This window comes from Bufo bufo, chromosome 7 (assembly GCF_905171765.1).
Source record: "Bufo bufo chromosome 7, aBufBuf1.1, whole genome shotgun sequence".
Lineage (NCBI taxonomy): Eukaryota > Metazoa > Chordata > Amphibia > Anura > Bufonidae > Bufo > Bufo bufo.
In genome coordinates this window covers 133,466,244-133,494,131 of record NC_053395.1, presented here as the reverse complement: position 1 = coordinate 133,494,131, position 27,888 = coordinate 133,466,244, and the positions used below count along the sequence as shown (strand labels likewise).

At 43.2% G+C, this 27,888-nt stretch overlaps 1 protein-coding gene across 1 annotated transcript in view; it reads left to right on the top strand.

The window, feature by feature from the left end:
- The window catches only part of ADAM23 (ADAM metallopeptidase domain 23), a 475,404-nt gene that overhangs the window by 248,626 nt on the left and 198,890 nt on the right, over positions 1–27,888 (top strand). The window contains 4 exon segments of the mRNA XM_040441050.1: positions 154–161; positions 803–836; positions 839–855; positions 7,117–7,188. Coding sequence (XP_040296984.1) covers positions 154–161; positions 803–836; positions 839–855; positions 7,117–7,188 — 131 coding nt within the window.

Below are 27,888 nucleotides of genomic sequence, written 5' to 3'. Positions count from 1 at the left end.
CTGGTTGCCATGGTTTAGCCGATCGGAGTCCCCGGCGATTAAACTGGGACTCCGATCGGAACTCTCCGCTGCCACTAATGAATGGGGGGGATTTTAATTAGGAGGGGGGGAGAGGGGAGGCCGCACTGCCACCAATGAATTAATACTGGGGAGGGAGGGGGGCCGCACTGGCCCCCAATGAATGTAATACGGGGAGGGAGGGGGGGGCCACACTGGCCACCAATGAATTAAATACTGTGGGAGGGAGGGAGGGGGGGCCGCACTTGGCCACCAATTTAATTTAAAACTGGGGAGGAGGGGGGTCTGCCCCCTCCTGCCTGGCAGCACCTGATCTCTTACAGGGGGGCTATGATACGCACAATTAACCCCTCAGGTGCGGCAATTAACCCCTCAGTGCGGTCTTTAGCTCTATACCCAAAATCCAGGTGACAGGTTCCCTTTAAAACATCACTACAAAAAATCCACTTGTTTGTAGGGAGTTTTATAATTTCCTGTTGACCTCATGTAGCATAAAAAAAAGAAGAAAAAAAAGTTCTGAACAAAAGTGAACTATCCTTTAGCTCTGTAGAGGCTTTGGCAGGCACCTCATTTTGTAATCAATGATGGTCAATTTTCTCTGAGGGTTACTGATGTGATCTACTGTTATGTACCTGTGGTGTTTTGTACTTTGCCTTTATCAATAAGAAAATATTGGAAATTATTTTTTATTATCAGATCAATTTTTACTTGCTTAAACATTAAAATGCACAAATATTGCCTCATTGTATTTTTATACTTTATATCGCACAGGTGCCCCGCGGAGTAAATTGAAGAAATGAAATATATTGAACTTATGATTGTAATGACCATCAAATGGTGAGCCAGACTTCAGTACCGTTCAGGGAAGAACTGATGTGGAAATGAAATACTAATAACTAAAGGCCCCATGCACACGGACGTTGTTCTTTGGTCCGTATCCGAGCCGCAGTTTTGGCAGCTTGGATACGGACCCATTCACTTCAAGGGACCGCAAAAGATGCAGACAGCACTCCGTGTGCTTTCTGCATCCGTTGCTCCTTTTCCGTGGTCCGCAAAAAAAAATATAACCTGTCCTATACCTAAAATTGCATACCGCAAAACACACAACGGTCGTGTGCATGAGGCCAAACTTAGATTACGGATTGTCCTCTCCTGTGCAGATTCTACACTGAAAACCAGCAACAAAATGCTGTATAGTACAATACATAGAAACGGGTCTGTTCATATGCAGTGGGGGGAAAAAACATAGATTTTGGAGTATGCTGGGGATTTCATAAGCTATAGGCCTCATGCACACGACCGTTGTTGTGTTTCGTTCCGCAAAATGGTGTTCCGTTGTTCTGTGATCCGTTTCCACTTTTGTTTCTGTGTCTCTTCCTTGATTTTTGGAGGACCACCAGACATAAAGGAAAGTAAAAAAAAGTCTAAGACAGGTTTGCCATGCAAATGATAGGAAAAAAACGGACGCAGACGCGGATGACAATCTTACGTGCCTCTTCGTTTTTTAGCGGTCCCATTGACTTGAATGGGTCCGCGAACCATTTTCACCGAAAATAATAGGACAGGTTATATTTTTTGACAGACTGGAACCACGGATCATGGACGCGGATGGCAAATGGTGCATTAGCCGAGTTTTCAATGGACCCATTGAAAGTCAATGGGTTCGCAGAAAATCACGAAAAACGGCACAACGGACACGAATAAAACAACGGTCGTGTGCATGAGCCATAGCCTTGTCTATTCACCCTGATTTGTTCAAGATTGTCCTGCAGATTTTTCTACTCTTTTCTAGTAATATCTGCATGTAAGGTCACTTTCACTTTGCAGTATTCTGGTCCATATTTTGCAGCTGCTAGAACTAGGATTAGATTAAAAAAGAGGTTTTCCTCTTGGTTGCACTCCTGTTTTTTGTGACAAATACTGATGCAAAATACTGACCAGAATACTGCTGTGTGGAAGTGGCTTTCAATCTGGATATCTTCAAAAGGGTTCTGCTGTTTGCAGGACTTGACCCCAGCCAACATAATGTAGTAACACTAGTCCCTGTTAGGATAAGGCCACGCGGTCAGGTTTCTAATGCTGCTTTGGAAGCCAAAATCAGGAGTGGATCATAAAAGGAAAAATGTATGCAGGACAGATATTACTTCTTTCTTTTTTGAATTAATTCTTGGTTTGGGCATCCAAAACTGCATGCAGTAACCTGACTGTGTGGCCATAACCTTAAAGGGGTTGTCCGAGTTACTTTTTTATTCTATGTATGTTTCTAACTAGGCAAATATAACAGCTTTCCAATTAACTCACTTTATGTCCAGTGGCTGGTTTCTCAGATTTCACTGAGGGTCACATGACCTGTGATGTCAGCTTCTCTCCCTGCTCTGATAATGTTCCTGCACAAGCCTGAGAGATCTGTACACCAGACATCACTGTGCTGGCCACGCCCCCCTGCACTGCCGGCTGCTGCTTATTGCTCTCTCCCAGGATTCTTAACCCCTTCCGCTGCATAGACTCAGTGCTGAAGTGTTTACTGTGTAGCTGCAGGCACAGAAGCTGAAAGAGAAGTTGCAAGTAGGGGGAAGATCCTGTGTGTATTAGCAGTGTAATTATACAGCTGGGACTTGTAGTTCTACACATACAGCATGCTGCTGAGTCTCCCAGCAGGCAGACATGTCACTCAGGGCAAGCACTTGTATTCACTCCCTTAGCAGTGCAGGGGGAGGGGGAGAGATTGTTTTTATTGCAAGTAAACAAAGTGCCAGAAGACAACCAGAGAAATGAGGAAATAGATATTTTTTGGCCTAAAACTTGCTTAGCTTAGTTATATATCGCTAACCATAAGATTTACAGTGCTATATCTTTTTTTTTCCCATAACTCGGACAACCCATTTAAACTTCAGATTATATTCCCAAAAGAATATAACCACACTGTATTCTTGACTGAGATGTGTGATCTTCTACTTTTGCTGCTGTTCACACTTCCATTAGTTTTTTCAGTTGACTGACACTAAGCTTATGGTGTCATCTGCAGCTGCTTTCTATCCAGTAAAAAGGGATCCATTATAAATCAGTGAGATCCATCCGGATCCATTACAGAAGGGAACATAACAGATAAATTTGGCTTCTCCGCTGAGAACCATGATGTCAATGTGAACACAGCCTTAGCTAACATTTCTTACACCTATGCATGATACCTGCGTTCTGGATTCCGTTACGGAAAATAACGGAATTAATAAGACGGAAGGACGGATCCGTTATGCTGCCCATAGCAGCCTTTAAAAGGCATTCTGTTTTGCTTTCCGTCTTAATAGAAGTCTATGGGGAAGCATAACGGATCCGTCTGGTTTTCGCTATGTAGAATGGAGAAAAAAGTCCTGTTGACAGGACTTTGTTTTCCGTCTTGCATAACGGGACCCAGACGGATCCGTTATGCTTCCCCATAGACTTCTATTAAGACGGATCAAAACGGAATGCCTCTAAAGGCTTCCATTTTGACTTCTGTCTTATGGATTCCGTTATTTTCGTTATAACCATGTTATAATGGAAATCCGTAACGGAATCCAGAATGCAGATGTGAACCGACCCTTAGTCGGTTGTGCAGGCGCGCAGAATGGAGTTTTGCTCCTAGTAATAAATATTTGTAAAGCTGCATAATCCCCTCTTCTGTAAGATGTTACAGTTTTGATGCTTGTGGCTGGGAAGTTCTGGGCAAACTGGGTGGAAAAGGTCCCTGGTTGATGGGCAGGGTCCTGGGCAGAAGCCCTATTCAGATTCGGACTGGCCCACAAGGGAACCATGGAATCCCCCGGTGGGCCCCTGAGCAAAGTAGGCCCCTAGATCACATACCCTGCACAAGTGGCACATGGCACAATAGACTAAATGCACTACATAGTGTATACTGTAGATAAGCAGTATACAGCATCCCAACCAGTTATGTTCATATGAAAAACTAGGTAGTAGTGTTGAGCGAGCATGCTCAGCACATCGCAGTGTTCGGCCAAATGTGCTCGAGTACAATTTAATACAATGAAAGTCAATGGGAGACCCAAGCATCAAACCAGGCACCCCCTGCTCTGAAGAAAAGAGGGTGTTTGGTTCACAAAAAAGGTTAGAAATTGATGGAAACCCCATCAAAATGATTGGAAACAGCATTAGGATGTCTGGATGCATCTTGGACTCCCATTACCTATGACATACAATAGACAACCACACAAAAGCTATATGCCAAAAGCCAGGTATGTGCAAGCCAACAATCTATCCATGAGACAGATAACAGTCAGCATACCTTACAATGGCAGCCTTTTTATCATGAATTTTCCATGCAAATGGTTTTTTAGCTGAAAAACAAGGCAGAGTCTGCCTGCATGTCTTTCCCATATGCCCATGTTGATGAAAATGAGTTTACATGACAATACTGTATAGAAAGGTTATTGAATATTATGTTAGGACAATCAGAAAACTTTTTGTCACCCTAATGATATTGATCTAGGTGCGCAGGTCCACCAGAAGCCATCCAACAGATATGAAGCAACTTTGAGGCTTACTGGCTCTCAGCCAGATGAGAGCTGGTTTGGAATGTCTCATAGTGCACAAGGCTGCCATTGTAAGGTATGCTGACTGTTAGGGTACTTTCACACTAGCGTTTTTCTTTTCTGGTATTGAGTTCCGTCACATGGGCTCAATACTGGAAAAAAACGGTTCCGTCCGTCTGACAAATGCCAGATCCGGCAGGCAGTGTGAAAGTACCCTTATCTGTCTCATGGATAGATTGTTGGCTTGCACATACCCGGCTTTTGGTATATAGACTTTGTGTGGTTGTCTATTGTATGTCATAGGTAATGGGAGTCCAAGATACATCCAGACATCCTCCCAATGCTGTTTCCAAACTATTTTGGTGGGGTTTCCATCAAGTTTTATCTTTTTTTTGTGAACCAGACACCCTCTTCTCTTCCGAGCAGGGGTGCCTGAGGTTCTCCCATTGACTTCCATTGTGTTCGGGTGCTCGGTAGAGCACACGAGCATACCGATGTGTTCAGCCAGCACCCGAGCACACAAGCACTTTGGTGCTCGATCTACACTACTAGGTAGATTATGTAACAAATTACCCGGTTTATTAGATGTATCATTATAGATGACTTGTAGGTAAACAGGCAGGCCAGCCAGTATAACCTTTCATCAGGGACCTGCCTTCTTGAAGTCACCGAAGGGAACCCCAAAATCAAATGGTAGGAAGTTGCTGCTGTCTGCCACAGCGTGAGCCGATAATATTTGCACGTAGTTATACAGTGGGCCCCCAGAATGAATTTTACTGGTGGGCCCGAGGCCCCCCCAGTCCGGCACTGGCCCTATAATCTGGCCATAACTCATTGCGCTGACATTTACTGTACAGCTGTATACAATGGATTGTGTTCTGGTCTCAAACCTTTTAGGCTAGTGAATGGCCGATTCCAGTACCTTCAGTAGCTTATTTGTAAGAAACTTGTCAGTGCTCAGTTGATGTGATGAATTCTAGTGTAGCATAGTAATACATAGCCAGCACTAGATATGACAAATCAAAAGGTGGCGTGCATAATAACTTACTGAAAAACATGGAAACCATTACTTTTAAATTTCCTTATAGATTCAGTTTGGAGTTTTAAGTCAAATTATACAGGTTAAATACAGGGCTATTCTTCTAACATACCTTACAATTCGATTTCAGAATGTTATTTAATTAACTTTTTGTGTTCTCAAAAGCTACCACTAGGTGGCAGGGAATTAAAACACTTTTTAAAACCCGTGCAATGATCGGTAGTCATAACAGTGAGGCTTTTGCTCAAGATTCAATTTATTTGGCATTATGAAATGAAAATTATTATTAATATAAAATGATAATGAATATCCCTTGACACTACAAGATGTTCAATGCTTTTTTTAAAACCATTAGCATAAATAATTTTGTTAAACCTCATTACCTTCCATTGTACTGTCCACTGTACTTAGTTGTGGAACTTCACACAAATAAAATTCTGAAACAAATATGTAATCAATGAGCCTGATCTTACTGATTTATATTTACAGGACTATAGTTGAAAAATATTCCCATATCTCACGCGCAACGCATGCGGACATTATACCATGTGCTATCCGCATCCATATGTCCATTCCGTAGTGTCGCAAAAAAGATTAAACATGTCCTATTCTTGTCAGTTTTGCAGACAAGGATAGGCATTTTTATAATGGATCCGCAAAAAATGGACGCAACACGGATGTCACATGGACGTCATCCGTATTTTTTGCAGATCCGCGTTTTGCAGATCGCAAAATACGTATGGAATATGGAATACGTATGGAACGGAAAATACGTGTGCAAGAGTCCTAAGGCATAGGTTTTCTGCTGCATGAAGTGGGTACAGCAGGATGCCTATACAGTTGGATTCTGCTGCCATTGACTTTCTTTAAAACAAACAAACAAATGGATGCTAATCTTTGACAGGACAGAAAAGTGTGGCCAGCATTCAGTGTCCAGACATACTGTGTAAGTAGGCGCCACCCTTCAGCCAATCATACAGAATGGCACTATTGTCTGTGGAGCTGTAAGGCTAGGCCTATAGTACATTCAGTGTGTGCGGCTGGTATATGCTCCATTATTGGCCTGATGGATGCCAAAAGAGGGTCGTTTTGGCACTCTAATGGTTAAATAAAAATGTTGTAATCCGAGGACATTGTAAGGCCTCATGCACACGACTGTTCCGTTTTTTGCGGTCCGTGCCTTCTGCACCCATGTGCCTTCTGCAATTTGCGGAACGGGCGGCCCATTGTAGAAATGCCTATTCTTGTCCGCAAAACGGACAAGAATATGACATGCTATATTTTTTTTGCGAGGAATGGGTCCACACCTGAGCCGCAAAAACTGCGGCTCGGATGCGGACCCGAACTACGGTCGTGTGCATGAGGCCTAACTTGAAGCACCAGGTATTTTATTGTTTCAGGACAACCTTTTTAGTCACCACTTGGTGGCAGTATTGCATCTTTGTAATATTCATTGCATTCTTATTAACTCTGGGTTAAAAGTGAAATTTCTAGGTGCTCTAAGTTAATGATCGTTTCTTATTTTTCTTTTAGTACAAGAAACAACGATCCTCTTACATTCATACCAGCAACTTTGCAAAATCTGTGGTAAACATTGTTGATTCTGTGAGTATCTTACTTGTTTCTTTCTGATTGTATGAAAAAAGTTACTGTATTTAATATTTGTCAGAAACAGTACTTACCCTATTACTGTAAGGGCACACTACACCAGACACCACCTTTCACTCACCCCTACTTTGTTAGGGCTATGCTCGCTTCTCCATGGGTCAATAGAGAGGGCTATACCCAGACTACCCCAGGCAGCTGTAGGTACACTCTGTCCCATTGAAGTGAATGCCGTAGCTGTAATTGCACCTCCTCACTGCTGCAATGTCATCAGCAAGCAGGTAAACTCGAAGGATCGCTGCGTTCTCTTTAAACAGATGATCGGTTGACCACCGATCTGATATGTCCTATCCTGAGGATAGGTCATCAGTATTGGAAACCGGACAAGCCCTTTAAGGAAACTCCCGGACCTGAAATAATTCTGGTTATTGCATACTTAAAGGGGTTGTGCAGGAATTTTATATTGACGACCTATCCTCCAGGCAGGTGTTGTATGGATTCCCTGCAGGTAAGTGGTGCTCCAGAGTTAAACACATGTGCGATGTTTCAGGATCGGGTTCCAAACTTTTTTTTTTAAAGCTGTCTTGTCTCTGGGATGGATGGACTATTCTGGCATTCAGTCATTCTGGCAACAGCTGTAATGTGGCCTGTAGCCATACTTTAAATTAAACATTTTGGATGGTAACCCCACTGACTAACTTTTGATGGAGCATAAATCACTTTTGCTGGAAGCTAAATAATAGGCACTTATTACTGAGGATGTATTTAAGTATCTATTTAACCCTTTCTACTTGACTAATCGTGACTATATATTAATTGCCAAATATCCATAAAACAACTCACCCTACTCCCAACTTAACTCAGGGAATTCTCACTTATATGGATGAAGTTTTATCTCCATTAGTTGTCTCCTTTCTCTCTTATTTAAGGGATGCTAAGGACACTGTTACCAATCTCCAAGAAACTACTATCACTCCCAGTATGGTGGCTCGTCTGGATGTTTAATCCTTATAGACAAATGTTAGTCACGATTTGGGCCTCATGATCGTCTGGCACTTTCTGAGCACCAGGGGGACTCAACTTCACGTGTACAATGAATCTGTGTTCTCACTTTTGTAATGTCTTTTGACACACAACTATTTTATATATTTAATGGTATTTAATGATAAATTATATTACCAATTAAAAGGCAATGCTTTGTGCACTATGTGCACCCAACTATGTTGGATTGCTTTTGCGGTTGTGGAAAGATATTTAAAGGGGTTATCCTGGAAAAGATAATGATGACTTATCATCAGGATATGTCCTCATTATCACCTCAACGGGGTCCAAATCCCAGCATCCTCGCCGATCAGCTGTTTCTGGGAGCTGCTGTGCTGACTGAACCTCTGGTGAGCAATGCAGGCTCCCAGAAGCTTTCCAAGGATAGCGCCATACATTGATAGTGACAGTGCTTGGTATTGCAGCTCAGCCTCATTGACTTGCATGTGACCGATATACAGTGATGTCACTGGCCTAGGAAGTGGCTCCACCGCTTAATGCCTCTTCTAACAGCTGATCATCAGGGGTCCAGGGGGGTCAGATCTGATCATAAACATCTTTTCATGGATCACCTCTTTCTGATAATTTTTCCTTTTCCACTATTTTATTTTGGGGTGTATATATTCATGATATCCTTATTCTATGGGATGAGGATAATGTTTTAGCTGAATATTGTCATAATCCTGAACACTAACAACATAGCGTTGACATTCACTGGAGCTTGGAGGCAGTGTCTCAGCACATATTTTCTAGTTTAGAACTACTAATAGTTTCCTGCAACATTCAAACAAGGAATTCCAACAAACTGCATTCTAAGAAAGTCTTTCATAGGACGTATGCCAGGGCTAGGTGTTACGATGGCAGCCCGTTCGGCTGCGTCTCTAACCTGCCCTCCATTCTGCTGTGCTTGTTGTCCGGACCCACTTGCCCTCCTCTGGGGAACTGCAGCAGGTCCGAACGCCAGTGCCCCATATTGTCTCCTCTGTTGCAGGTCGTGGCCTGTGCTGTCCTGTCAAGGCTTTCTACTCTAGGGCACACATCCCCGTCTCTTAAATGTCCAGCGCGCACATCCTTAGTCTTCCTTGTCCCATCACTAGCAACTTCTGGCTTTTTAAAAGCTATGATTGCATTCTACTCATTTTGGGCTAAAAATCTTTTTTTTATTGGTCTTTATTAAAAATATTTAGCCGTTCTGTCACAAAGGGTTAACTGTTTGTCTAGCTGTGGGAATTGTACTTTTTACTTTTACTTTGCTGGTCATCTACTAACCCTTATCTCTAATTTACTAAGAGGTCATAAACACTTATTTAAAGACCAGTTTAGACGGGCCAATGGAGCGCCGATTGTCGGGAAGGTAAGAGTTCCTTCCCAACTGTCGGCTGCTCACTAACTGAAGGAGACCGCTGTATTTACAGGCAGCGATCTCCTTTTCAGTGACCCTAAGTTCACACTTGCGCGTTTTACAGCGCGTTCCTACGCGCTGTAAAATGCTCAACAAGGAGAAACCAATGCTTCCCTATGGGAATGGTTCTCACCTGGGCGTTTTACAGCGCGTATGATCGCGCTGTAAAACGCCAGACGCTCAAAAAAGTTCTTGAGCTTCTTTGGGGCGTTTTGTCGCGCGTTCCCGTACATAGACTTTCGGGAACGCGCGACAATGGGCGTTCGCTTGTCTCTGTATGCGCGTTCGCTTGTCTCTGTATGCGCGATTGTAAACGCCGATACAATCGCGCATACAGAGCGCTCCATCGCGAACGCTCAGGTCTGAACCCAGTGTAAGAGTACGAGGGATCGCTGTAGCAATTTCTTATCCCCATACAGAGTCATTGTTTCTGGGCAGCAGATCTCTGCCCCGTCATGCTGGGCAGAAATGCAGCTGATAACAGGATGGATGACGGCTCCTGCTCCCTCACTGTAGCAGGAGTGGAAAGGGTCTCCGGCTATTAGTAAGTGCGGGGAAGCCAAGGAGAAGACAAAAGAGCTTTATCAGCGCTTCTGCCTTGTGCTCTGCAGTGTAGACCTGGCGATCACATGATTGCTGGGTGTCTCGGGGGCAGAGTAGCGTAGAGCTGCAGGGTCAGTAGACGCTGATCAGCTCTGCCCTGGTACAAAGCTTCCCCCCAGCAGGCTGATTCCTCTAACTGGGGCTCCTTTGGATGCTCCAATTGCAGTGGAAATAGTACAAAAAAAAAGTCTTATTGTCTCACAAAGGTCTTTCAGTGACCTCTTGTGGACAAATTATGTGGTAAAAATATATATAAAAAAAAATAAGTTAAAAAAATTTGAAGACTAAATGAAAAAATATAATAAAATATAAATAAAAGAAAAGAGAAAATGTTATGTGGCAAAAAAATTGAAAATTATAAAACAATGTAAAAAATAAAATACTATAAAAAGGAAAAATGTTAAATAAGAGTGTTCACTGTCCCGCAACAGTCTTTTTATGATCCCTTGGGGGACATATTATGTGGCAAAAATATATTTAAAAAATAATAGAAAATTCTAAAAAATAAAATAAATAATACAAATAAAAAAAAAAAAAAAAAAGCAAAAGTGTTTATTGTCCTCCAACAGTCTTTTTATGATCTCTTGTGGGACATATTATGTAGCAAAAATATATATTAAAAAAAGTAATAAACCAATTATATATAAAAAAATACAATAAAATATTGATAAAATACAAATAAAAGTAAAAAATAAAAAGGAAAAAGTGCAAAATTTAAAAAGTGATGGTGTTCCCCAATGTCTTTTTATGACCTCTTGGGGGACATATTATGTAGCAGAAATATATTAAAAATTAAGTTAGAAAAAAGATTTAAAAAAATAAAATACATAAAAGAAAAAACACCCACACCAACCAAAACCGTCACCATTACTGGCCCATTCACGTGAAAGTATACATATTCTATAACAAAATGGCCTACACAAAATAGGGAACTAATTATAATAAATTATTTTGGTGTCAGTTTGCATATTTAAAGAATGAGGAGCTATAGTTAAAAAAAAAAATACTTTTTAAAAACTTTTGTAGTTTTCCCCAAATAAAAACTGTTGCAAAAATTATTTTGGTAGTCCAACAAATAAGATTACAACCCTTTGAACCACCAGGTGCGCTAAATCACAAAAAAGTGTCTGGTCATTAAGGCCTTTCCAGGCGTGGTCATTCAAGCATTAAGCAATAAGCGCCTTCACCACTAGGAAAGTAAAGTGCTTACTGGTTACTGCAGGGTGCCTATAACTGGATTGGCAGGATGATAATAACCAGTGCGCTCCATGCCTCTGCAGTGAAGGAAAGCACTGATTTATGAATAGGAGGCAGGATGGAAGTAAATGTCACCACTTTTCTGGTAAAATGATTTTTAACAAGTTCCTGCAGATGGCCTCTGAAGTAGAAGATTCATAATTACATGCTCCATGCCACTCTGGTCCTCTGCGCTGCCCTCACTGCCTCCATCTTCCTTGCTGTTTACACCTGGCAGTGCATGGCCATGTTCACATATACCGCTCCAGTCAATGACTGACTTCAGTGGTGACTGCTGCTTGTGGCCACATCACCGCGTAAGCCAGTCATTGGCTGGAGTGGAGTATGTCCATGTGAAAGGGTGTGGAGCAATGTTCATTAATGCTGTTGAATATAATTTGTATTTGCCTACTATAATTCGCTTGGTCAGTAGATGGCTACAAAGGATAAGATATATAGTCTCACTGAAGCTGTTTAGTAAAGAAAAGTTATATTAATTTTTATCTTTCAAAGTTGAAATAATGCTAATTTAGGGGCTTAGTAGGACCCTCAGAAGGGTGATAGTGAACTGTAGAGTTGATCGAACCCGAACTGCAGACCCGAACCTGCACTTTTTCACTGAAGTTCAGGTTCGGTGTTCGGGTGATTTTGTTATATTCCGTTATAACATGGTTATAACGGAAAATTATAGCATTCTTAAGACAGAATGCTAAATAAAATGTCTATTGAGGGGTTAAAAATAAAAAAAACTCACCTCATCTACTTGATCGCGCAGCCGATATCTTCTTTTCTTCAGGACCTGCAAAAGGATCTGCGGTGATATCACCGCGCTCACCATGTGGTGAACACGGTGACGTCACCACAAGTCTTGCTGAATGAAGATAGAAAGTCCTTTTGCAGGTCTTGAAGAAAAGAGCATATTGGCTGCGCGATCAAGTGGATGAGGTGTTTTTAGTTTTTTTTTTAACCCCTCAATAGACGTTTTAATTAGCATTCTGTTTTAAGAATGCTATTTTTTTCCGTTATAACCATGTTATAACGGAAAATAATAAAGTGAAGTTCGGGTCCCTATTGAGTTAAATGGGGTCCGGGGTGAAGTTCGGGTCAAGTTCGGGTCCTGAACCCGAACTTTGACCTTGAGTTCGGCCGAACCCGGCGAACCCAAACTTCCACGGGTTCGCTTAACCCTAGTGAACTCTAAATGCAGGTTTGAGACTGCACTTAGAATATCACTTGCTGCATCACAGTCTCCCTGGGAAGGGGAGGAGTTCCAGGTTAGGGCAGGAAGTGAGGAGACGGAGTCTGCCTGATTAATGCTGAGGAAGTCAGTGGAGAACCTCTAGGGAGCCTGGAAGAGTATTTATGGCTCACAGTGGGGCCTGGCAATGGCAGCTAGGGAAGATTCACCGCCACGGATCCGGGAAACATGTGGCTGTACGGTCCAGTTCTGGAGTGGACCAGTGGATTAGGAAAAATCACCAAGAGACTGACAAGAACTGTAAGTGCGATTTTGCGGCGTCACATCACACCACACGTTACCAGTGACATTTTGGATATACCAGAAAGCTTACAAGAGACATACTCCACTTTCCTTTTGATTTCAATTGTATTGCGCAATACTTAGGGTGCGCCCCAATGAGAATATCGCTCAGGAATGCTGGGTAGGATACAAGATACAATAGAAAGACAGAAAACCATAAATCAAGTGTCTAGGCCAGAAGCTGTGGATAAAGGTCACCTCCTGACAAATCCCTACCAACACTCCCTGGATTTCTGTGCTCACGTTCAGACCCTGAAGGTGGGAATAAATGTGCCCCCGTGCTTAAGACTGAAGAAACCCTAAGGTCCCTAAGATGGTGGAAAAGGGGAAAAGAGACAGCCTGCTTCCTCAAGCAAGGAGGGAGCAGGTGTCTCCCTAACAGCCCAGACAGAACACAAGAGAGAAACAAAACCAACTTATCTGTAGCTGAGCAGAAACAGCGATTCCTTCCTTCCTTCCTCAGAGCAAGATAGAAACTATAACCCGCACAGGACACTGGGAAGGGGTGTAATTTAAACTCATACAAACGACCCCACCCAGTGCACCTGAAAGGAGGCGGTAACAGCTCAAATCCAAACCCCAAAACAAAGCAAACTACACACGTGCTGCTAACCTGGCAGACCTCCGCACATAACCTGAGCAGGGCATGACAGGAACAATCAGGTGCAGCTACGCTGCTTTATGGACTTTGGGGGACATTTCGCAATAGCTGGTTTAGTGTTAGGCAGCATTATATTTACTGTGTATTCATGCTCTGTTTTCAATCTGTTTTATATATGCTCAGCTAGTTGTTCATTAAGTTTGTTCAGTAAACGTAACTGCTGGGAACGAACCGTTGTTTGTGTCTGTTTGGCATCGTGTACCCTCTGTATCTGTGGGCCCAGCCCTCGGTTTTCCTTCACATGCACTGCCAGGTGTAAACAGCGGGGGCAGTGCAAAGGACCGGAGTGGTGAGGAGCAGGTAAGTATAACTTTGGTTTCAGGGTCTATGCTGCAGCACGATATTTGGGACTAGGGTTGTTTCGGTTATCTAATTTTCAATACCCTACTGCACAGCCCAGTATCAGATAACATGGATCGCTCTGCTCTCAGCACGGCCATGTTCCCTCAGCAGCACGGGGAGAAGGAAGCAGTCTCTCCCTCCCCCTGTGCCGGTGCCACCAACGGGAATGAAGAGGAGAAGAGGAAGGGAGGGCGCACTGCGCCACCATTGATCATTAACGTATAATACATTACAAATACAGGCGGCAGAAACACATTGCCGGCACCCGACCTCAGACAGGGCGCTGCACCTGAGGGGTTAACTGCCGCTGATCGCAGCTCCCTGTCATAGAGGTCAGGTGCCGGCAATGTGTTTCTGCCGCCAGCTTTATTTGTATTAAACGTTAATTATCATTAGTGGCGAAGTGCGCCCCCCCCCCAGTAATAAAAACATTGGTGGCGCAGTGCGCCCTCCCCCTTCCCACTCCCCAGTATTAAAATCATTGGTGGCGCAGTGCGCCCTCCCCTCACCCCCAGTATTAAGTCATTGGTGGCGCAGTGCGCCCCCCACCCCCCAGTATTAAAATCATTGGTAGCAGTGGCCACAGAGTCCCCTGACCTCCTATCATTGGCGGCAGGGGCAGCTTCTGATCGGAGCCCCAGCAGTATAATCCTGGGGCTCCGATCGGTTACCATGGCAGCCAGGACAATACTGAAGCCCTGGCTGCCATAGTCAGCTCCCTGCTGCTGTGTGTACTGTGCACAGGGAGAGTGTGAAGTCCTATTCATCCTAATAGAGCTCTATCAGGGTGAATAGGACAAGGGATTAAAAGATCCCAGGTTCTAGCCCCTAAGGGGGGAAATAGTTATTAAATAAAAAGTAAAAAAAAAAAGTAAAACCAAAAACACACCAAAATATTAAATAAATCACCCTTTACCACTTTTACATATAAAATATATAAACAATAAATAAATAAACATATTACATATCGCCACGTCCGAAAAGTCCAAACTATTAAAATATTAAAAAAATCTCCTATGTGGTGAACGCCGTAAAAGCAAAAATAAAAACCGCGCGATTCGCCTTTTTTTTGTCACCTTGTCCCCCCCAAAAATATGATAGGACTGTTCTATTATGGGCCGGACGTTCCATAAAATGCGGAATGCACGCAGTTTTTTTTGCGTTTTTTTTTTTTGCGTGGTATCGAGTATCGCAATACTTTTTTATGGTATCGAAACCGAATCAAAATTTTGGTATCGAAACATCCCTATTTGGGACAATTACTGGGAACAAGTGTTTGTAGAAACGCTCATATCTTATATCTGGCCTGTATAATCGTGCATCTGATCAGTCGATAAACAAGGAATTGCTCGTTTGGTGGCTGATTTGCAGATTTTATCAGGATGAAAGATAACATAGTAACATAGTACATAAGGCCGAAAAAAGACATTTGTCCATCCAGTTCGGCCTGTTATCCTGCAAGTTGATCCAGAGGAAGGCTGTGAGGTAGAGGCCAATTTTCCCCACTTAAGGGGAAAAAAATTACTTCCCGACTCCAATCAGGCAATCAGAATAACTCCCTGGATCAACGACCCCTCTCTAGTAGCTATAGCCTGTAATATTATTACACTGCAGAAATACATCCAGGCCCCTCTTGAATTCCTTTATTGTACTCACCATCACCACCTCTTCAGGCAGAGAGTTCCATAGTCTCACTGCTCTTACCGTAAAGAATCCTTTTCTATGTTTGTGTACAAACCTTCTTTCCTCCAGATGCAGAGGATGTCCCCTCGTCACAGTCCTGGGGATAAATAGATGATGGGATAGATCTCTGTACTGACCCCTGATATATTTATACATATTAATTAGATCTCCCCTCAGTCGTCTTTTTTCTAAAGTGAATAACCCTAATGTTGATGATCTTTCAGGGTACTGTAGGTCCCCCATTCCAGTTATTACTTTAGTTACCCTCCTCTGGACCCTCTCCAGCTCTGCTATGTCTGCCTTGTTCACTGGAGCCCAGAACTGTACACAGTTCTCCATGTGTGGTCTGACTAGTGATTTGTAAAGTGGTAGGACTATGTTCTCATCACAGGCATCTATGATCCTTTTGATGCAACCCATTATCTTATTGGCCTTGGCAGCAGCTGCCTGACACTGGTTTTTACTGCTTAGTTTGCTGTTTATTAAAATTCCTAGGTCCTTTTCCATGTCAGTGTTACCGAGTGTTTTACCATTTAGTATGTACGGGTGACTTGCATTATTCCTTCCCATGTGCATAACTTTAAATTTGTCAGTGTTAAACCTCATCTGCTACATATCTGCCCAAGCTTCTAATCTATCCAGATCCCTCTGTAGCAGTATACTGTCCTCTTCAGTGTTAATTACTTTACACAGTTTAGTGTCATCTGCAAAAATTTATACTTCACTATGCAAGCCTTCTACGAGATCATTAATAAATATATTGAAGAGAATAGGGCCCAATACTGACCCCTGAGTGACAGTGACCCAATCTGAGTATGTACCGTTAATAACCACCCTCTGTTTTCTATCATTGAGCCAGTTACTTACCCACATACAGACATTTTCTCCCAGTCCGAGCATTCTCATTTTATATACTAACCTTTAATGTGGTACAGTGTCAAATGCTTTGGAGAAGTCCAGATATACGACATCCATTGATTCACCACTGTCAAGTCTAGAACTTACCTCCTCATAGAAACTGATTAAATTAGTTTGACATGACCGATCCCTCTTGAAAGCCATGCTGATATGGCGTTATTTGCTTGTTTTCATTGAGGTACTCCAAGATAGCATCTCTTAGAAAACCTTCAAACAGTTTACCCACAACAGATGTTAAACTTACCGGCCTATAATTTCCGGGCTCTGTTTTTGGACCCTTTTTGAATATTGGCACCCCGTTTGTTATGCGCCAATCCTGTGGGACATTCCCTGTCAGTATAGAGTCCGCAAACATCAGAAATAAGCGTCTGGCTATGACATTACTTAATTATCTTAGGATACGGGGGTGTATGCCATCCGGTCCTGGCGATTTGTCTATTTTAATCTTTTCAAGTCACTGTTGTACTTCTTCCTGGGTCAGACAGGACACTTTTAATGGGGAATTAACTTTTACATTCTGCATTTCATCTGACAGTTTATTTTCCTCAGTGAATACAGTGGAGAAAAAAATATTTAACAGCTTTGCATTCTCCTCGTCGCTCTCTGCAACTTCCCCCTCATTGCTCTGTAGAGGGCCGACTCCTTCAGATTTATACTTTTTACCATTTATATAATTGAAGAACATTTTAGGGTTAGTTTTTCTCTCTTTGACAATTAATCTCTCGGTCTCTAGTTTGGCGGCTTTTAATTTTTTTTTACATATTCTATTTTTTTCCTTATAGTTTTTCAGTGATTCCTCCCTTCCCTCCTGTTTTAATGATTTCAATGCTTTATTTTTGTCATTTATTGCTTTCTTTACAGTTCTATTTATCCACATTGGTTTCTTCTTGTTCCTTAACCCTTTATTCCTATAAGGTATGTACCTTTCACAATTAGATTTTAGGATGCTTTTAAAAATATCCAATTTTTCTGTCAACCCGATCCACGATGTGTCGAACTCTAGCGCCAGGAAGACAACACACTGTACGGCGATCACGATCTTTGTGACAGATTGCCATTTCTGTACTCCTAGTCTCCCACTACCAGCACCTGTCTGGCCTGCCCTGCTCTCCTGGTCCCCTGCTTACTGGGGCTGACAAACCCCTGGCTGGCAGAGGAAGTGTCCAGCTGCAGCAGTGCTGTTCCTGAACCGACATCCCTCTCATCTGCCAACCGTGCAAACTTGTTGGGGTGTGACAGATCAGGGCTAGCCTCCCTGGCACTCTTCCCCGCTTTCTAACTGTTACCCAGCTAGCTACCTCACTTTCCTCAGCCTCCTCTCTGTCACCCTCCCCTCATCTACCTCATAGAGTGCTTGCTCAGTGAGCAGCAAACTCTTTTTCAAATTGTTAACGCCTCTGTGTTGAAACTCGCCCGTTTAGATACTCAATTTGCGATTCCAAACGGGTAATTTGCTCACATTTTGAACAATGATATACACCCTCGAACGGCTGTTCCAGGACTGCATACATCAGACAAGATGTGCACTGAACTGCGCTATCAATTATAGAAGACATACTAGATGGGGATTACACAAGAAAGAGAAAAATACAATATAGTGCAGTGATAAGAAACCGATTTACTGCAGTCCCCCACTGCAGTCGCTGAATCTGAAGTCACTTAATCTAAAGTCGCACACTTATACAAACACACACTTAACTCAAACACGCGACGCGCAAACTCACGTTACATTCCTGCTTATATAAATCAAGCTGTTTTGTTTCCTCTGGATTCAAAGGACTGGGCTGCCCTAAAGGCTGTTTTTTTACCTTCTCCTAATTAGACAGCCACTCCCTAATTACACACCTCAAACACGCAACGCACAATCTTGCGTTCTATTCCTGCTTATATTAGGCTCAGTTCACACCTGAGCGTTCTGAAAGGAGCGCTCTGTATGCGCGATTGTATGGGCGTTTACAAGCGCGCATACAGAGACAAAGTGAACACACATTGTCGCGCGTTCCCGAAAGTCTATGTACGGGAACGCGCGACAAACGCCCAAGAAAACGCTCATGTACTTGTTTGAGCGTCGGGCGTTTTACAGCGCGATCGTACGCGCTGTAAAACGCCCAGGTGAGAACCATTCCCATAGGGAAGCATTGGTTTCTCCTTGTTGAGCGTTTTACAGCGCGTTTGAACGCGTTGTAAAACGCTCAAGTGTGAACCCAGCCTAAATGGAGCTCTCAAAACCAGCCTGTTTTGTTTTCTCTGAATTCAAAGATGTACGATTACCTGCAGCACATCTCCCTGTGTAATCAGGGATGGGCTACCAATAATCAATATAACTAAATGAAGGCGGAATGACTGTGGCCGCGATCACTCCTCCCCAGTCATTTTGCACTTGCTTGTGTAATAGTCCGATGAGTGCCGATCAACATTTTTTTTATTTGCGTACTCTTGAAATAGAGTGTTATGACAATGCGGCCCCAGAACAAAAAAGGTTGTGCACCCCTAGTTTACACAGTATGAACTGCTGTCCAGAAATGATGGTTGGTGGTGCCTGCTAGAGATGGCCTTGCAGTTCGCCCAGCGGTCGGTTCGCGATGAACTTTGCACGTTTGCGATTCGCCGAACATGCGAACATATGGAGATCTTCGCATCCGCTTATTTTACATTGTGAAGAACTTTGACCCATGACACATTCATCAGGTGGTGCAGGACAGCCAATTGAGACGTTTCAGCCCATTGACATACCCCCTACCTTATAAATAGACCTGATCTGGCCGCCATTTTACATTCAGTCTTTTGTCAGTGTAGGGAGAGGTTGCAGTGTGGAGCAGGGACAGGCTGTTAGCGACAAAAACGCTATCAAATAGGTCCACAAAAGTCCTTTTAAAGACTGGTATAGGTGTACTATTGATAGGTGTGCAGTACAGAGGGGTGTAATACACTTATAATATACTTTCTAACATAGAAAGCATATTATAGTGGATTTGTATTGTGCAGCAGTAGTGAGCAGTCCTGCAGCGATACTGCAGCTACACAGAGTGACAAACGCAATTAGAAAAAATAATTATAACTGGTGTGATATACCAGTTGCCCCCCCAAAAATCGAATCGTCCCGGCAGATGTTCGTCCATCACTAGTGTCTGCACGAACATCAGGATCACTCGATGAGAGAGCAATCAGTGGCATATTTAGATGCAAATGTTCACAGGAATGGTCATTCCTGATAATCTGGGCTATTATTGGTTTGTCTAAATCCAGTTTAAGCAACATTCTTATCAGTAAGATAAGAAATGAGCTAGAATGAGTGTTTCAATTTCAGAGAACAGAATTAAGGAGCCCGTCGGGTAAGCTGGCTGATGGGGTAAAAAGAAAATTCTGATCCTGCTAGTAGAGCACCTCCGCCCTGTACAGAAAAAGGGCTACATATCTCATATATATAAAAATGAGTTTCTGTCTGTCTGTCTAGACGTCTGTCTGGATGTTCTTTATGCGCGACCAAACGACTGGACCGATCTTTACCAAATTTGGCACACAGGTACATCAGGTGTCCGGGAAGCTCTCTAGGACGTACCGTTTCTGAGATATTTGCTCTCTAGGACATACCGTTCCTGAGATATTCCCAAAAAATGACCCACATTAGCCAATACAAGCCTGCAAGTCTTTCTCTTCAAATCCCAACTGCCATAAACACAGTTTTACTCCAGGTTTCCATAACAACCCAGCCATTTTTCTTTACTGCTTAAAGGGGCGGGCACTGTGGAGGTCACTGTTAAAGGGGCAGTCACTGTGAAAGTCACTGTTAAAGGGGCGGTCACTGTGAAAGTCACTTTTAAAGGGTCAGGCACTGTGGAAGTCACTGTTAAAGGGGCGGCCACTATAAAGGTCACTGTTAAAGGGGTGGTCAATGCTAAAGGGGCGGTCACTGTTAAAGGGGCAGGCACTGTGGAGGTCACTGTTAAAGGGGCAGGTACTGTAGAGGTCACTGCTATGGGGGAAACTGTCGATATCTTTTTACAACACACGGAAACATAAAATGAAATAGATGAAATATACCCGTGTGAAGCCGGGTCCTTCTGCTAGTTTTTAATAAAGACCAATTGAAAATAATGATTTTAAGCTCAAAATGAGTACAATACAATAATAAAAAAAATGCCCCTAAAGGTGTACATAGCTTTAAAGGTGCCCTGAGCTTTAGGTTCCTAGCTTGCTTGTTTACCAGTGAGGGTGTTCTTTTCTGTTGAGCAATTGCTGTTTTTCTACTTTAAATTGCACACTGGTTGTTAAGGATTACATGCAAACCCTCCACTTAAATGGGTTGTCTCACTTCAGCAAGTAGCATTTATGATGTAGAGAAAGTTAATATAAGCCACTTACTAATGTATTGTGATTATCCATATTGCTGCCTTTGCTGGCTGGATTCATTTTTCTATCACATTATGCACTGCTCGTTTCCATGGTTACAGACCACCCTGCAATCCATCAGTGCACACTATAGGAAAGAGCGTCAGCCTCTCTGGTGGCCGGGACCATGGGAGCACACATAGGCTAGTACTTTTTCCTGTAGTGTGCAAGCACGACCACCACTGATGGATTGCAGGGTGGTCTGTAACCATGGAAATGAGCAGTGTATAATGTGATGGAAAAATGAATCCAGCCAGCAGCAATATGGATAATCACAATCCATTAGTAAGCGCCTTGTATTAACTTTCTCTACATGATAAATGTCATTTACTGAAGTGAGACAACCCCTTTAACTCTAAAGCTGTTTGTTGACATAATCTAACCCCACAACAATAAAACAAGTGCTCCCTCTAACAGTAACTGTGGAGGCCCTATAATAGGGCAGTCTACCTTAGTGTCTACCTTAGTGTCCCCCATGCCAGTGGCAGCAGCTGTAATGGCAACAATAATGTTGGAAGCCACGTTGACCCTGTAACAATGCCAACATATAGAATTGCCCCAGTAACTGCAGCAACATCCACAGTGCCAACAGCCTGGCCAGGAGCCACAGCACCTTTCCAATTCCTTCCCACTGTAAACTAAGCCTACCTATTCCACCTTGAACCACAACCACTTACCAATCACTTTCTTGCTATTAGGCACCAAGTACTTACATAGTTATCCTCCATTACTGGAAGCTATATCTACCTACTGGATGTTAAATATCTACATTTATTTAAATATCTACATTTATTCAAAAATTTGGACGATCAAGAGAAAGTGGGCTTGTGTTCCCCATGCACTTTTGCCACTCAGTTCAACCCTATGGGACTGCCAGAGATAACCAAGTGCTTGTACTTTTCTATGTCTGGCAGTCCCATAGAGTTGAATAGCTGAATGGAGCAGCAGTGTGCATATGTGATCGCCACTCCATTCAGAAGGGGGAACACAGAGCCCCTGTTCTAATGTATATGTCGATGAAAATAATTGTACTTCATGTATGTTATGTACTGGATTTATCTGTTTATAATGAAGAAACAGTCTGACGTGTACTCCATTCATTTGGTGCAAAAAAAATTATACAATTGTTGAAGGAATGTCATCTTGAGCGGTAATGTCCGTTTCTGAATAGGAATAATGTAGTCCTAAATTAATACATTTTAAATATTCCAATAGTCCTTAATTTACAATCCCACATAGACAACGCGTTTTGAGGTATAACTAAGTATCAAGTCAGTGAGACTGGATAAAGGGGCTACACCCTGAAATGCGTTGTCCATATGGAATTTCAAATGAAGGACTATTGGCCCAATTCAAACCTGTTATTTTCATCCTACGTCATTCTCATTCAGAAGCTGACAGCACCGCTCAAGATGTCATTCTTTCTTATATTTATGCTTTTTGCATCAAATTATTTGAGTTCTCTTTATTCTAAGTCTTTGTTATAAAACACATAGAGCTGAGCCAGGACATCAGGCTTGCAGTCTCTTCATCATTTACTCTGTGTGGGTTATATGCACTTATACATGAATTTGCACAATTCTCATGTACTGTACATCAACCATAAAGGCGCTGATAATCTGTAAAAAGTATTTCGGTGTTTTATAATGGCTAATGTTGAAAAGTTGCTCTATTTATTATTATTATTATTATTTATTATTAAAGCGCCATTCATTCCATAGCGCTGTACATATGAAAAGGGGTTTACATACATAATACAGACAATTGCAATAATCAATAAACAAGACGAGTTACAAACTGGTACAGAAGGAGAGAGGGCCCTGCCCGTGAGGGCTTACAATCTTCATGGTATGGGAGAAGGACACAGTAGGTACGGGTGAAATTGGTCATGGCGGTATAGAGGCAGCAGGGTCACTGGTTGTAGGCTTGTCTGAAGAGGTGGGTTTTCAGGTTTCTTTTGAAAGATTCCACTGTAGGTGAGAGTCTGATATGTTTGGGTAGAGAGTTCCAGAGTGTGGGGGATGCATGGGAGAAATCTTGGAGGCGATTGTGGGAAGAGGTGATAAGAGGAGAGAAGGAGGACTTGTGAGGATCGGAGAGTGCGTGTGGGGATGTATCGGGAAAGTAGCTCAGAGATGTAGGGAGGGGACAGCTTGTGGACAGCCTTGTATTTTGAACTGAATTTGCTGGGCAATGGGGAGCCAGTGAAGGGATTGGCAGAGGAGTAACTGGGTGGGAGGTGGATTAGTCGGGCAGCAGAGTTGAGGATAGATTGGAGGGGTGCGAGAGTGCTAGATGGAAGGCCACAGAGGAGAATGTTGCAGTAGTCTAGGCGGGAGATGATGAGGGCATGTACAAGCATTTTCACAGATTCAAAGTTAAAGAGAGCACGGATGCATGAGATGTTTTTGAGTTGGAGACGGCAGGTGGTGAAAAGGGCTTGGATGTGCGGTCAGAAGGAGAGGGCAGACTCCAAGGTCACTCCAAGGCAGCGGACTTGGTTGACTGGGGAGAGTGTACAGCCATTGATCGTGATAGATAGGTCTTTTGGGGGGGTTGAGCAAGATGGGGGAAAGATGATGAATTCTGTTTTGATCCATGTTAAGTTTTAAAAAGCGAAAGGAGAAGGATGATATAGAAGATAGACATTGTGGGATTCTGGATAGTAAGGTGGTGATGTCTGGACCAGAGAGGTAGATCTGTGTGTCATCAGCATAAGAGTGATACTGAAAGCCATGGGACTCTGAGATGTCCCAGGCCAAAAGTGTAGATAGAGAAGAGCAGGGGTCCCAGGACAGAGCCTTGCGGGACACCAACAGAGAGGGAATGAGACGAGGAGGTGGTGTGAGAGTGGGAGCCGCTAAACGTCCGGTCTGTGAGGTATGATGTGATCCAGGAGAGGGCCAGGTCAGTGATGCCAAGAGATGAGAGTTTGCAACAGAAGGGACTGGTCAACAGTGTCAAAGGTAGAGGACAGGTCAAGTAGTAGGAAGACAGAGTAATGTTTTTTGGTTTTGGCTATTAGTAGGTCATTGGTGACTTTAGTAAGGGCAGTCGAGTGGTGGGGTCGGAACCCAGATTGTAGGCGGTCAAAGAGGGAGCAGGAGGAGAGGTGAGAGGACAGTTCAGAATGGACATGTTGTTCAAGTAGCTTTGAGGCATACGGAAGAAGTGATATGGGGCGATAACTGGACAAAGCAGATGGGTCAAGTAAAGGCTTTTTGAGGATGGGTGTAATGGTAGCATGTTTAAAAGCAGAGGGGAAGACACCAGAGGTTAGTGATAGGTTGAAGAGATGAGTTAGGGCTGGGATAAACACTGTGGTGAGGTTAGGGATGAGGTGGGATGGGATTGGGTCAAGTGCACAGGTGGTGAGATGTAATCTGGAGAGTAGAGTGGAGAGTTTGTCTTCTGTAATGGTGGAGAAGCGGGTTTTGGGAGAAGAGGACCGAGCAGTTCTGTAGAGGGTCTGTGGGGAATGTGTACTGAAGCTTTCTCTGATGTTGACTATCTTTTGTTTGAAGTATTTGGCAAAGTCCTCAGCTGAGAAGAGAGGAGAGGGTGGGGGCGCTGGGGGACGGAGAAGGGAGTTAAAAGTGTTAAAAAGTTGTTTAGGGCTATGGGCCAGGGAAGATACGAGAGATTAGAAGTAGGCCTGTTTTGCATCAGCGAGTGAGGATTTGAATATGAGGAGGGATTGCTTGTATGCGGTGAATTGATCTTTAGAATGGGATTTCTTCCATCGCTGCTCAACAGCCCTGGAAGCTTGTCTGAGTTTTTTTGGTCAGGTTGGTGTGCCAGGGTTGTCTGTTCATTTTTGGGTTTTGTTGTGTGTGAGGGGGGCAACAGTGTCCAGAGCTGTACTTATGGTGGTGTTATATAGGGTGGTGGCAGCATCTGGGTCTTGGAGGGAACAGATGGTAGAGAGTGGGAGAAGAGAGTCAGAAAGCAAGTGAAAGTCGAGATGTTTAAGGTTCCTGCGGGGGTATGCTTGTGTGTGGACCGGGGAGCAGCAGAAGAGATCAATGAAGAGAAGGTAAGTAGGTTGGGGTCGGATAGGGGGAGAGGCGAATTAGAAAGGTTAGATAGGGAGCAGAGGCGGGTAAAGATTAGATCCAGAGTGTGACCATCTCTGTGGATGGGAGCTGAAGACCACTGTAATAGGCCGAAGGAGGAAGAGAGTGATAGGAGTTTAGAGGCGGCCGAGTGGCAGGTGTTAATAGGGATGTTGAAGTCACCCATGATAATAGTGGGGATGTCGGCAGAAAGAAAGTGTAGTAGCCAAGTGTTAAAGTGGTCAAGAAAGATGGTGGCTGGGCCTGGGGGGCGGTAAATGACAGCTAGTTGAAGGTTGGAGGGAGAGTAGATGTGAACAGAGTGTACTTCAAATGAGGTGAGAGTAATGGAGTGTGGCAGTGGAGTTGGGCTGTAGGAGCAGGTGTCTGATAGGAGAAGACCAACTCCTCCACCATGTTTGCAGCCGGGGCGGGGGTTGTGAGTGAATTGAAATCCACTATATGAGAGTGCAGCAGGGGAGGAGGTGTCAGCCATGTTTCTGTGAGACCCAGAAAGGAAAGTTTTTGAGGGCTAAAAAGTTTATGAATGTAGGACAGTTTGTTACAGACAGAGCGAGCATTCCATAATGATCCTGCAAGAGGAACCAAAGGAGCAGGGGTCAGAGGAATGGTTATTAGGTTTAAGGGGTTACAGAAATTTGTAAAAGGAGATTTGTAGTGGGACATGGAAGTGATAATGAGGATTTGCTGAGGGGGACCTGGATTTGGAGAGATATCACCAGCAATAAGGAGAAGCAGAGAAAGTGTTAGTAGGCGAGAATAAGAGAGGGCAGGAGGTATCTGTGTGTGTTTGGGAAGGAAGTGTTTTATGTTGCCAAACAGGTTTCTGCAAGCTGTCAGATGAGAAGGTAAGATGGAGGAAGAGATGAATAGTTCCTTGCTGGGTGAATGGATGTGGGGGTATTTCAGGAGGTTTTGAAAAAGTGGGAAGAGATGATGAAAAATTTAAAACATTGTTTGCATTAATTATTTCTGTAATTACCTGTGGTCCCCTTCTGGTCCAATTCTGGTATAATTCGGTATGTGCACTTAAATATTTGCACTTGAAAGATGGTGCATTGAAAAGACCTAAGGACTTAAATTTATACCACTCAGTGTTCAATCAGGTGTGACCAAGGGGGAGGGGGCTACATATGGCTTAATCAAGGGAGGACCAGATACAGGGTAAAATTTTCAATGTAAACAAATACTCAATAAATGCAGCAGGGAAAGAGACATTAAAGTTCAGTGCAGACATACTATTGAGGGACAGATTGGACAGTGCTACCAGTGTATCTAGAAATCATACTTAAAATACAAGGATAACTTGAATTCACCCAGCAGCTGGAAAGTGAGACATAGATCGATGCCTCCATCTTCATCTAATTTCCCTATCAGTTCATATCTTATTATAGATGTAGAGTGAAATTAAGCCCAGAAATCGTAACATTCATGATATCATGTCTGTGATGACTCAGTAAAGCAATAAACCCATCTTGTTAAAAATAGATAGTGACTTCTTGCGTCATCCATACAGTATGTTCATTAAAATAGACTTACTTGAGTACAGTATATGGACAATAGGATTTTTTCTGGCTGATAGCATGCACTGTACTGCTATATTCAGAACTCCTATAGAAGGGAATGGAGAGAGCTGCGCAAGCGTGCCACCTGTCCATTCACAGGGATGAAGGACTGTGAATTTGCCTTAAATGTCCAGATGGGAATATTCCCCTAAACTTACCCTGCAATGCACAGATACTATACATGTACAAGCCATTTGCGGATGTGGACCCCTTTGACTAGGTCCACGATCCAAAAGAGACAGTCCGCACCACAGAAAAATAGGACATGTTCATAGTGCTTCCGTGGGCTTCCGATCCATGCCTCCGCTGTGTATCTTAAGGATTGTGAACCCATTCAAATCAATGGGTCCACATCCGTGATACGGAGTGCGCACGGCCAGTGCCCTATATTGCGGACCCGCTGTTTGCGGTCCGCAATATGGGCACGGGGCACACATACGCTTGTGAATGAGCCCTAACTGCGAGAACAATCTTCCAGTATCCAAACTTTTTGCTATTGCATGATGATTATTAACCCTTTGAGGACATGGCGATTTTCCATGTTTGTGTTTACGTTTTTTACTCCTGGCCTTCCCATAGCCATAACTTTTTTTTATTTTTCTTATAGCCATATGAAGGCTTGTTTTTTGTGGGATAATTTGTACTTTCTAATGGCACCATTTACTATTGTATACAATGTAGTGGGAAACTGGAAAAAATCCAAGTAGGATGGAATTGGAATGTAAGGCAATTCCGCCACAGTTTTACGGGTTTATTTTTTTATGGTGCTTCCTATATGGTTAAACTGACATGTTACCTTCATTCTCTGGGTCAGTACCATTCAACAATACCACAGTTGTACAGTTTTTCTTTTGTTTTAATATTTTAATACTACCCCTGTCTCCCCGAAAATAAGACAGTGTCTTATATTAATTTTTGCTCCCAAAGATGCGCTAGGTCTTATTTTCAGGGATGTCTTATTTTTCCATGACACAGGGGTATCAGAGGGGGGAATCAAAATGACACAGGGGGATCAGAAGGGGGAATCAAAATGGCACAGGAGAATCAGAGGGGGGGAATTACCATTTTAGTACCCCCTTCTTATCCTCCTGTGTCATTTTGATTCCCCCCTCTGATCCCCCTGTGTCATTTTAAGTGATCCCCCTCCCCTGTGCCAGCGGACAGTGGATTATTTAGTCTATCCCCCCCTCCCACCTTCACCAGACATCCCCCACCACTTTATCAGACATTTCCCCTACCTCAGT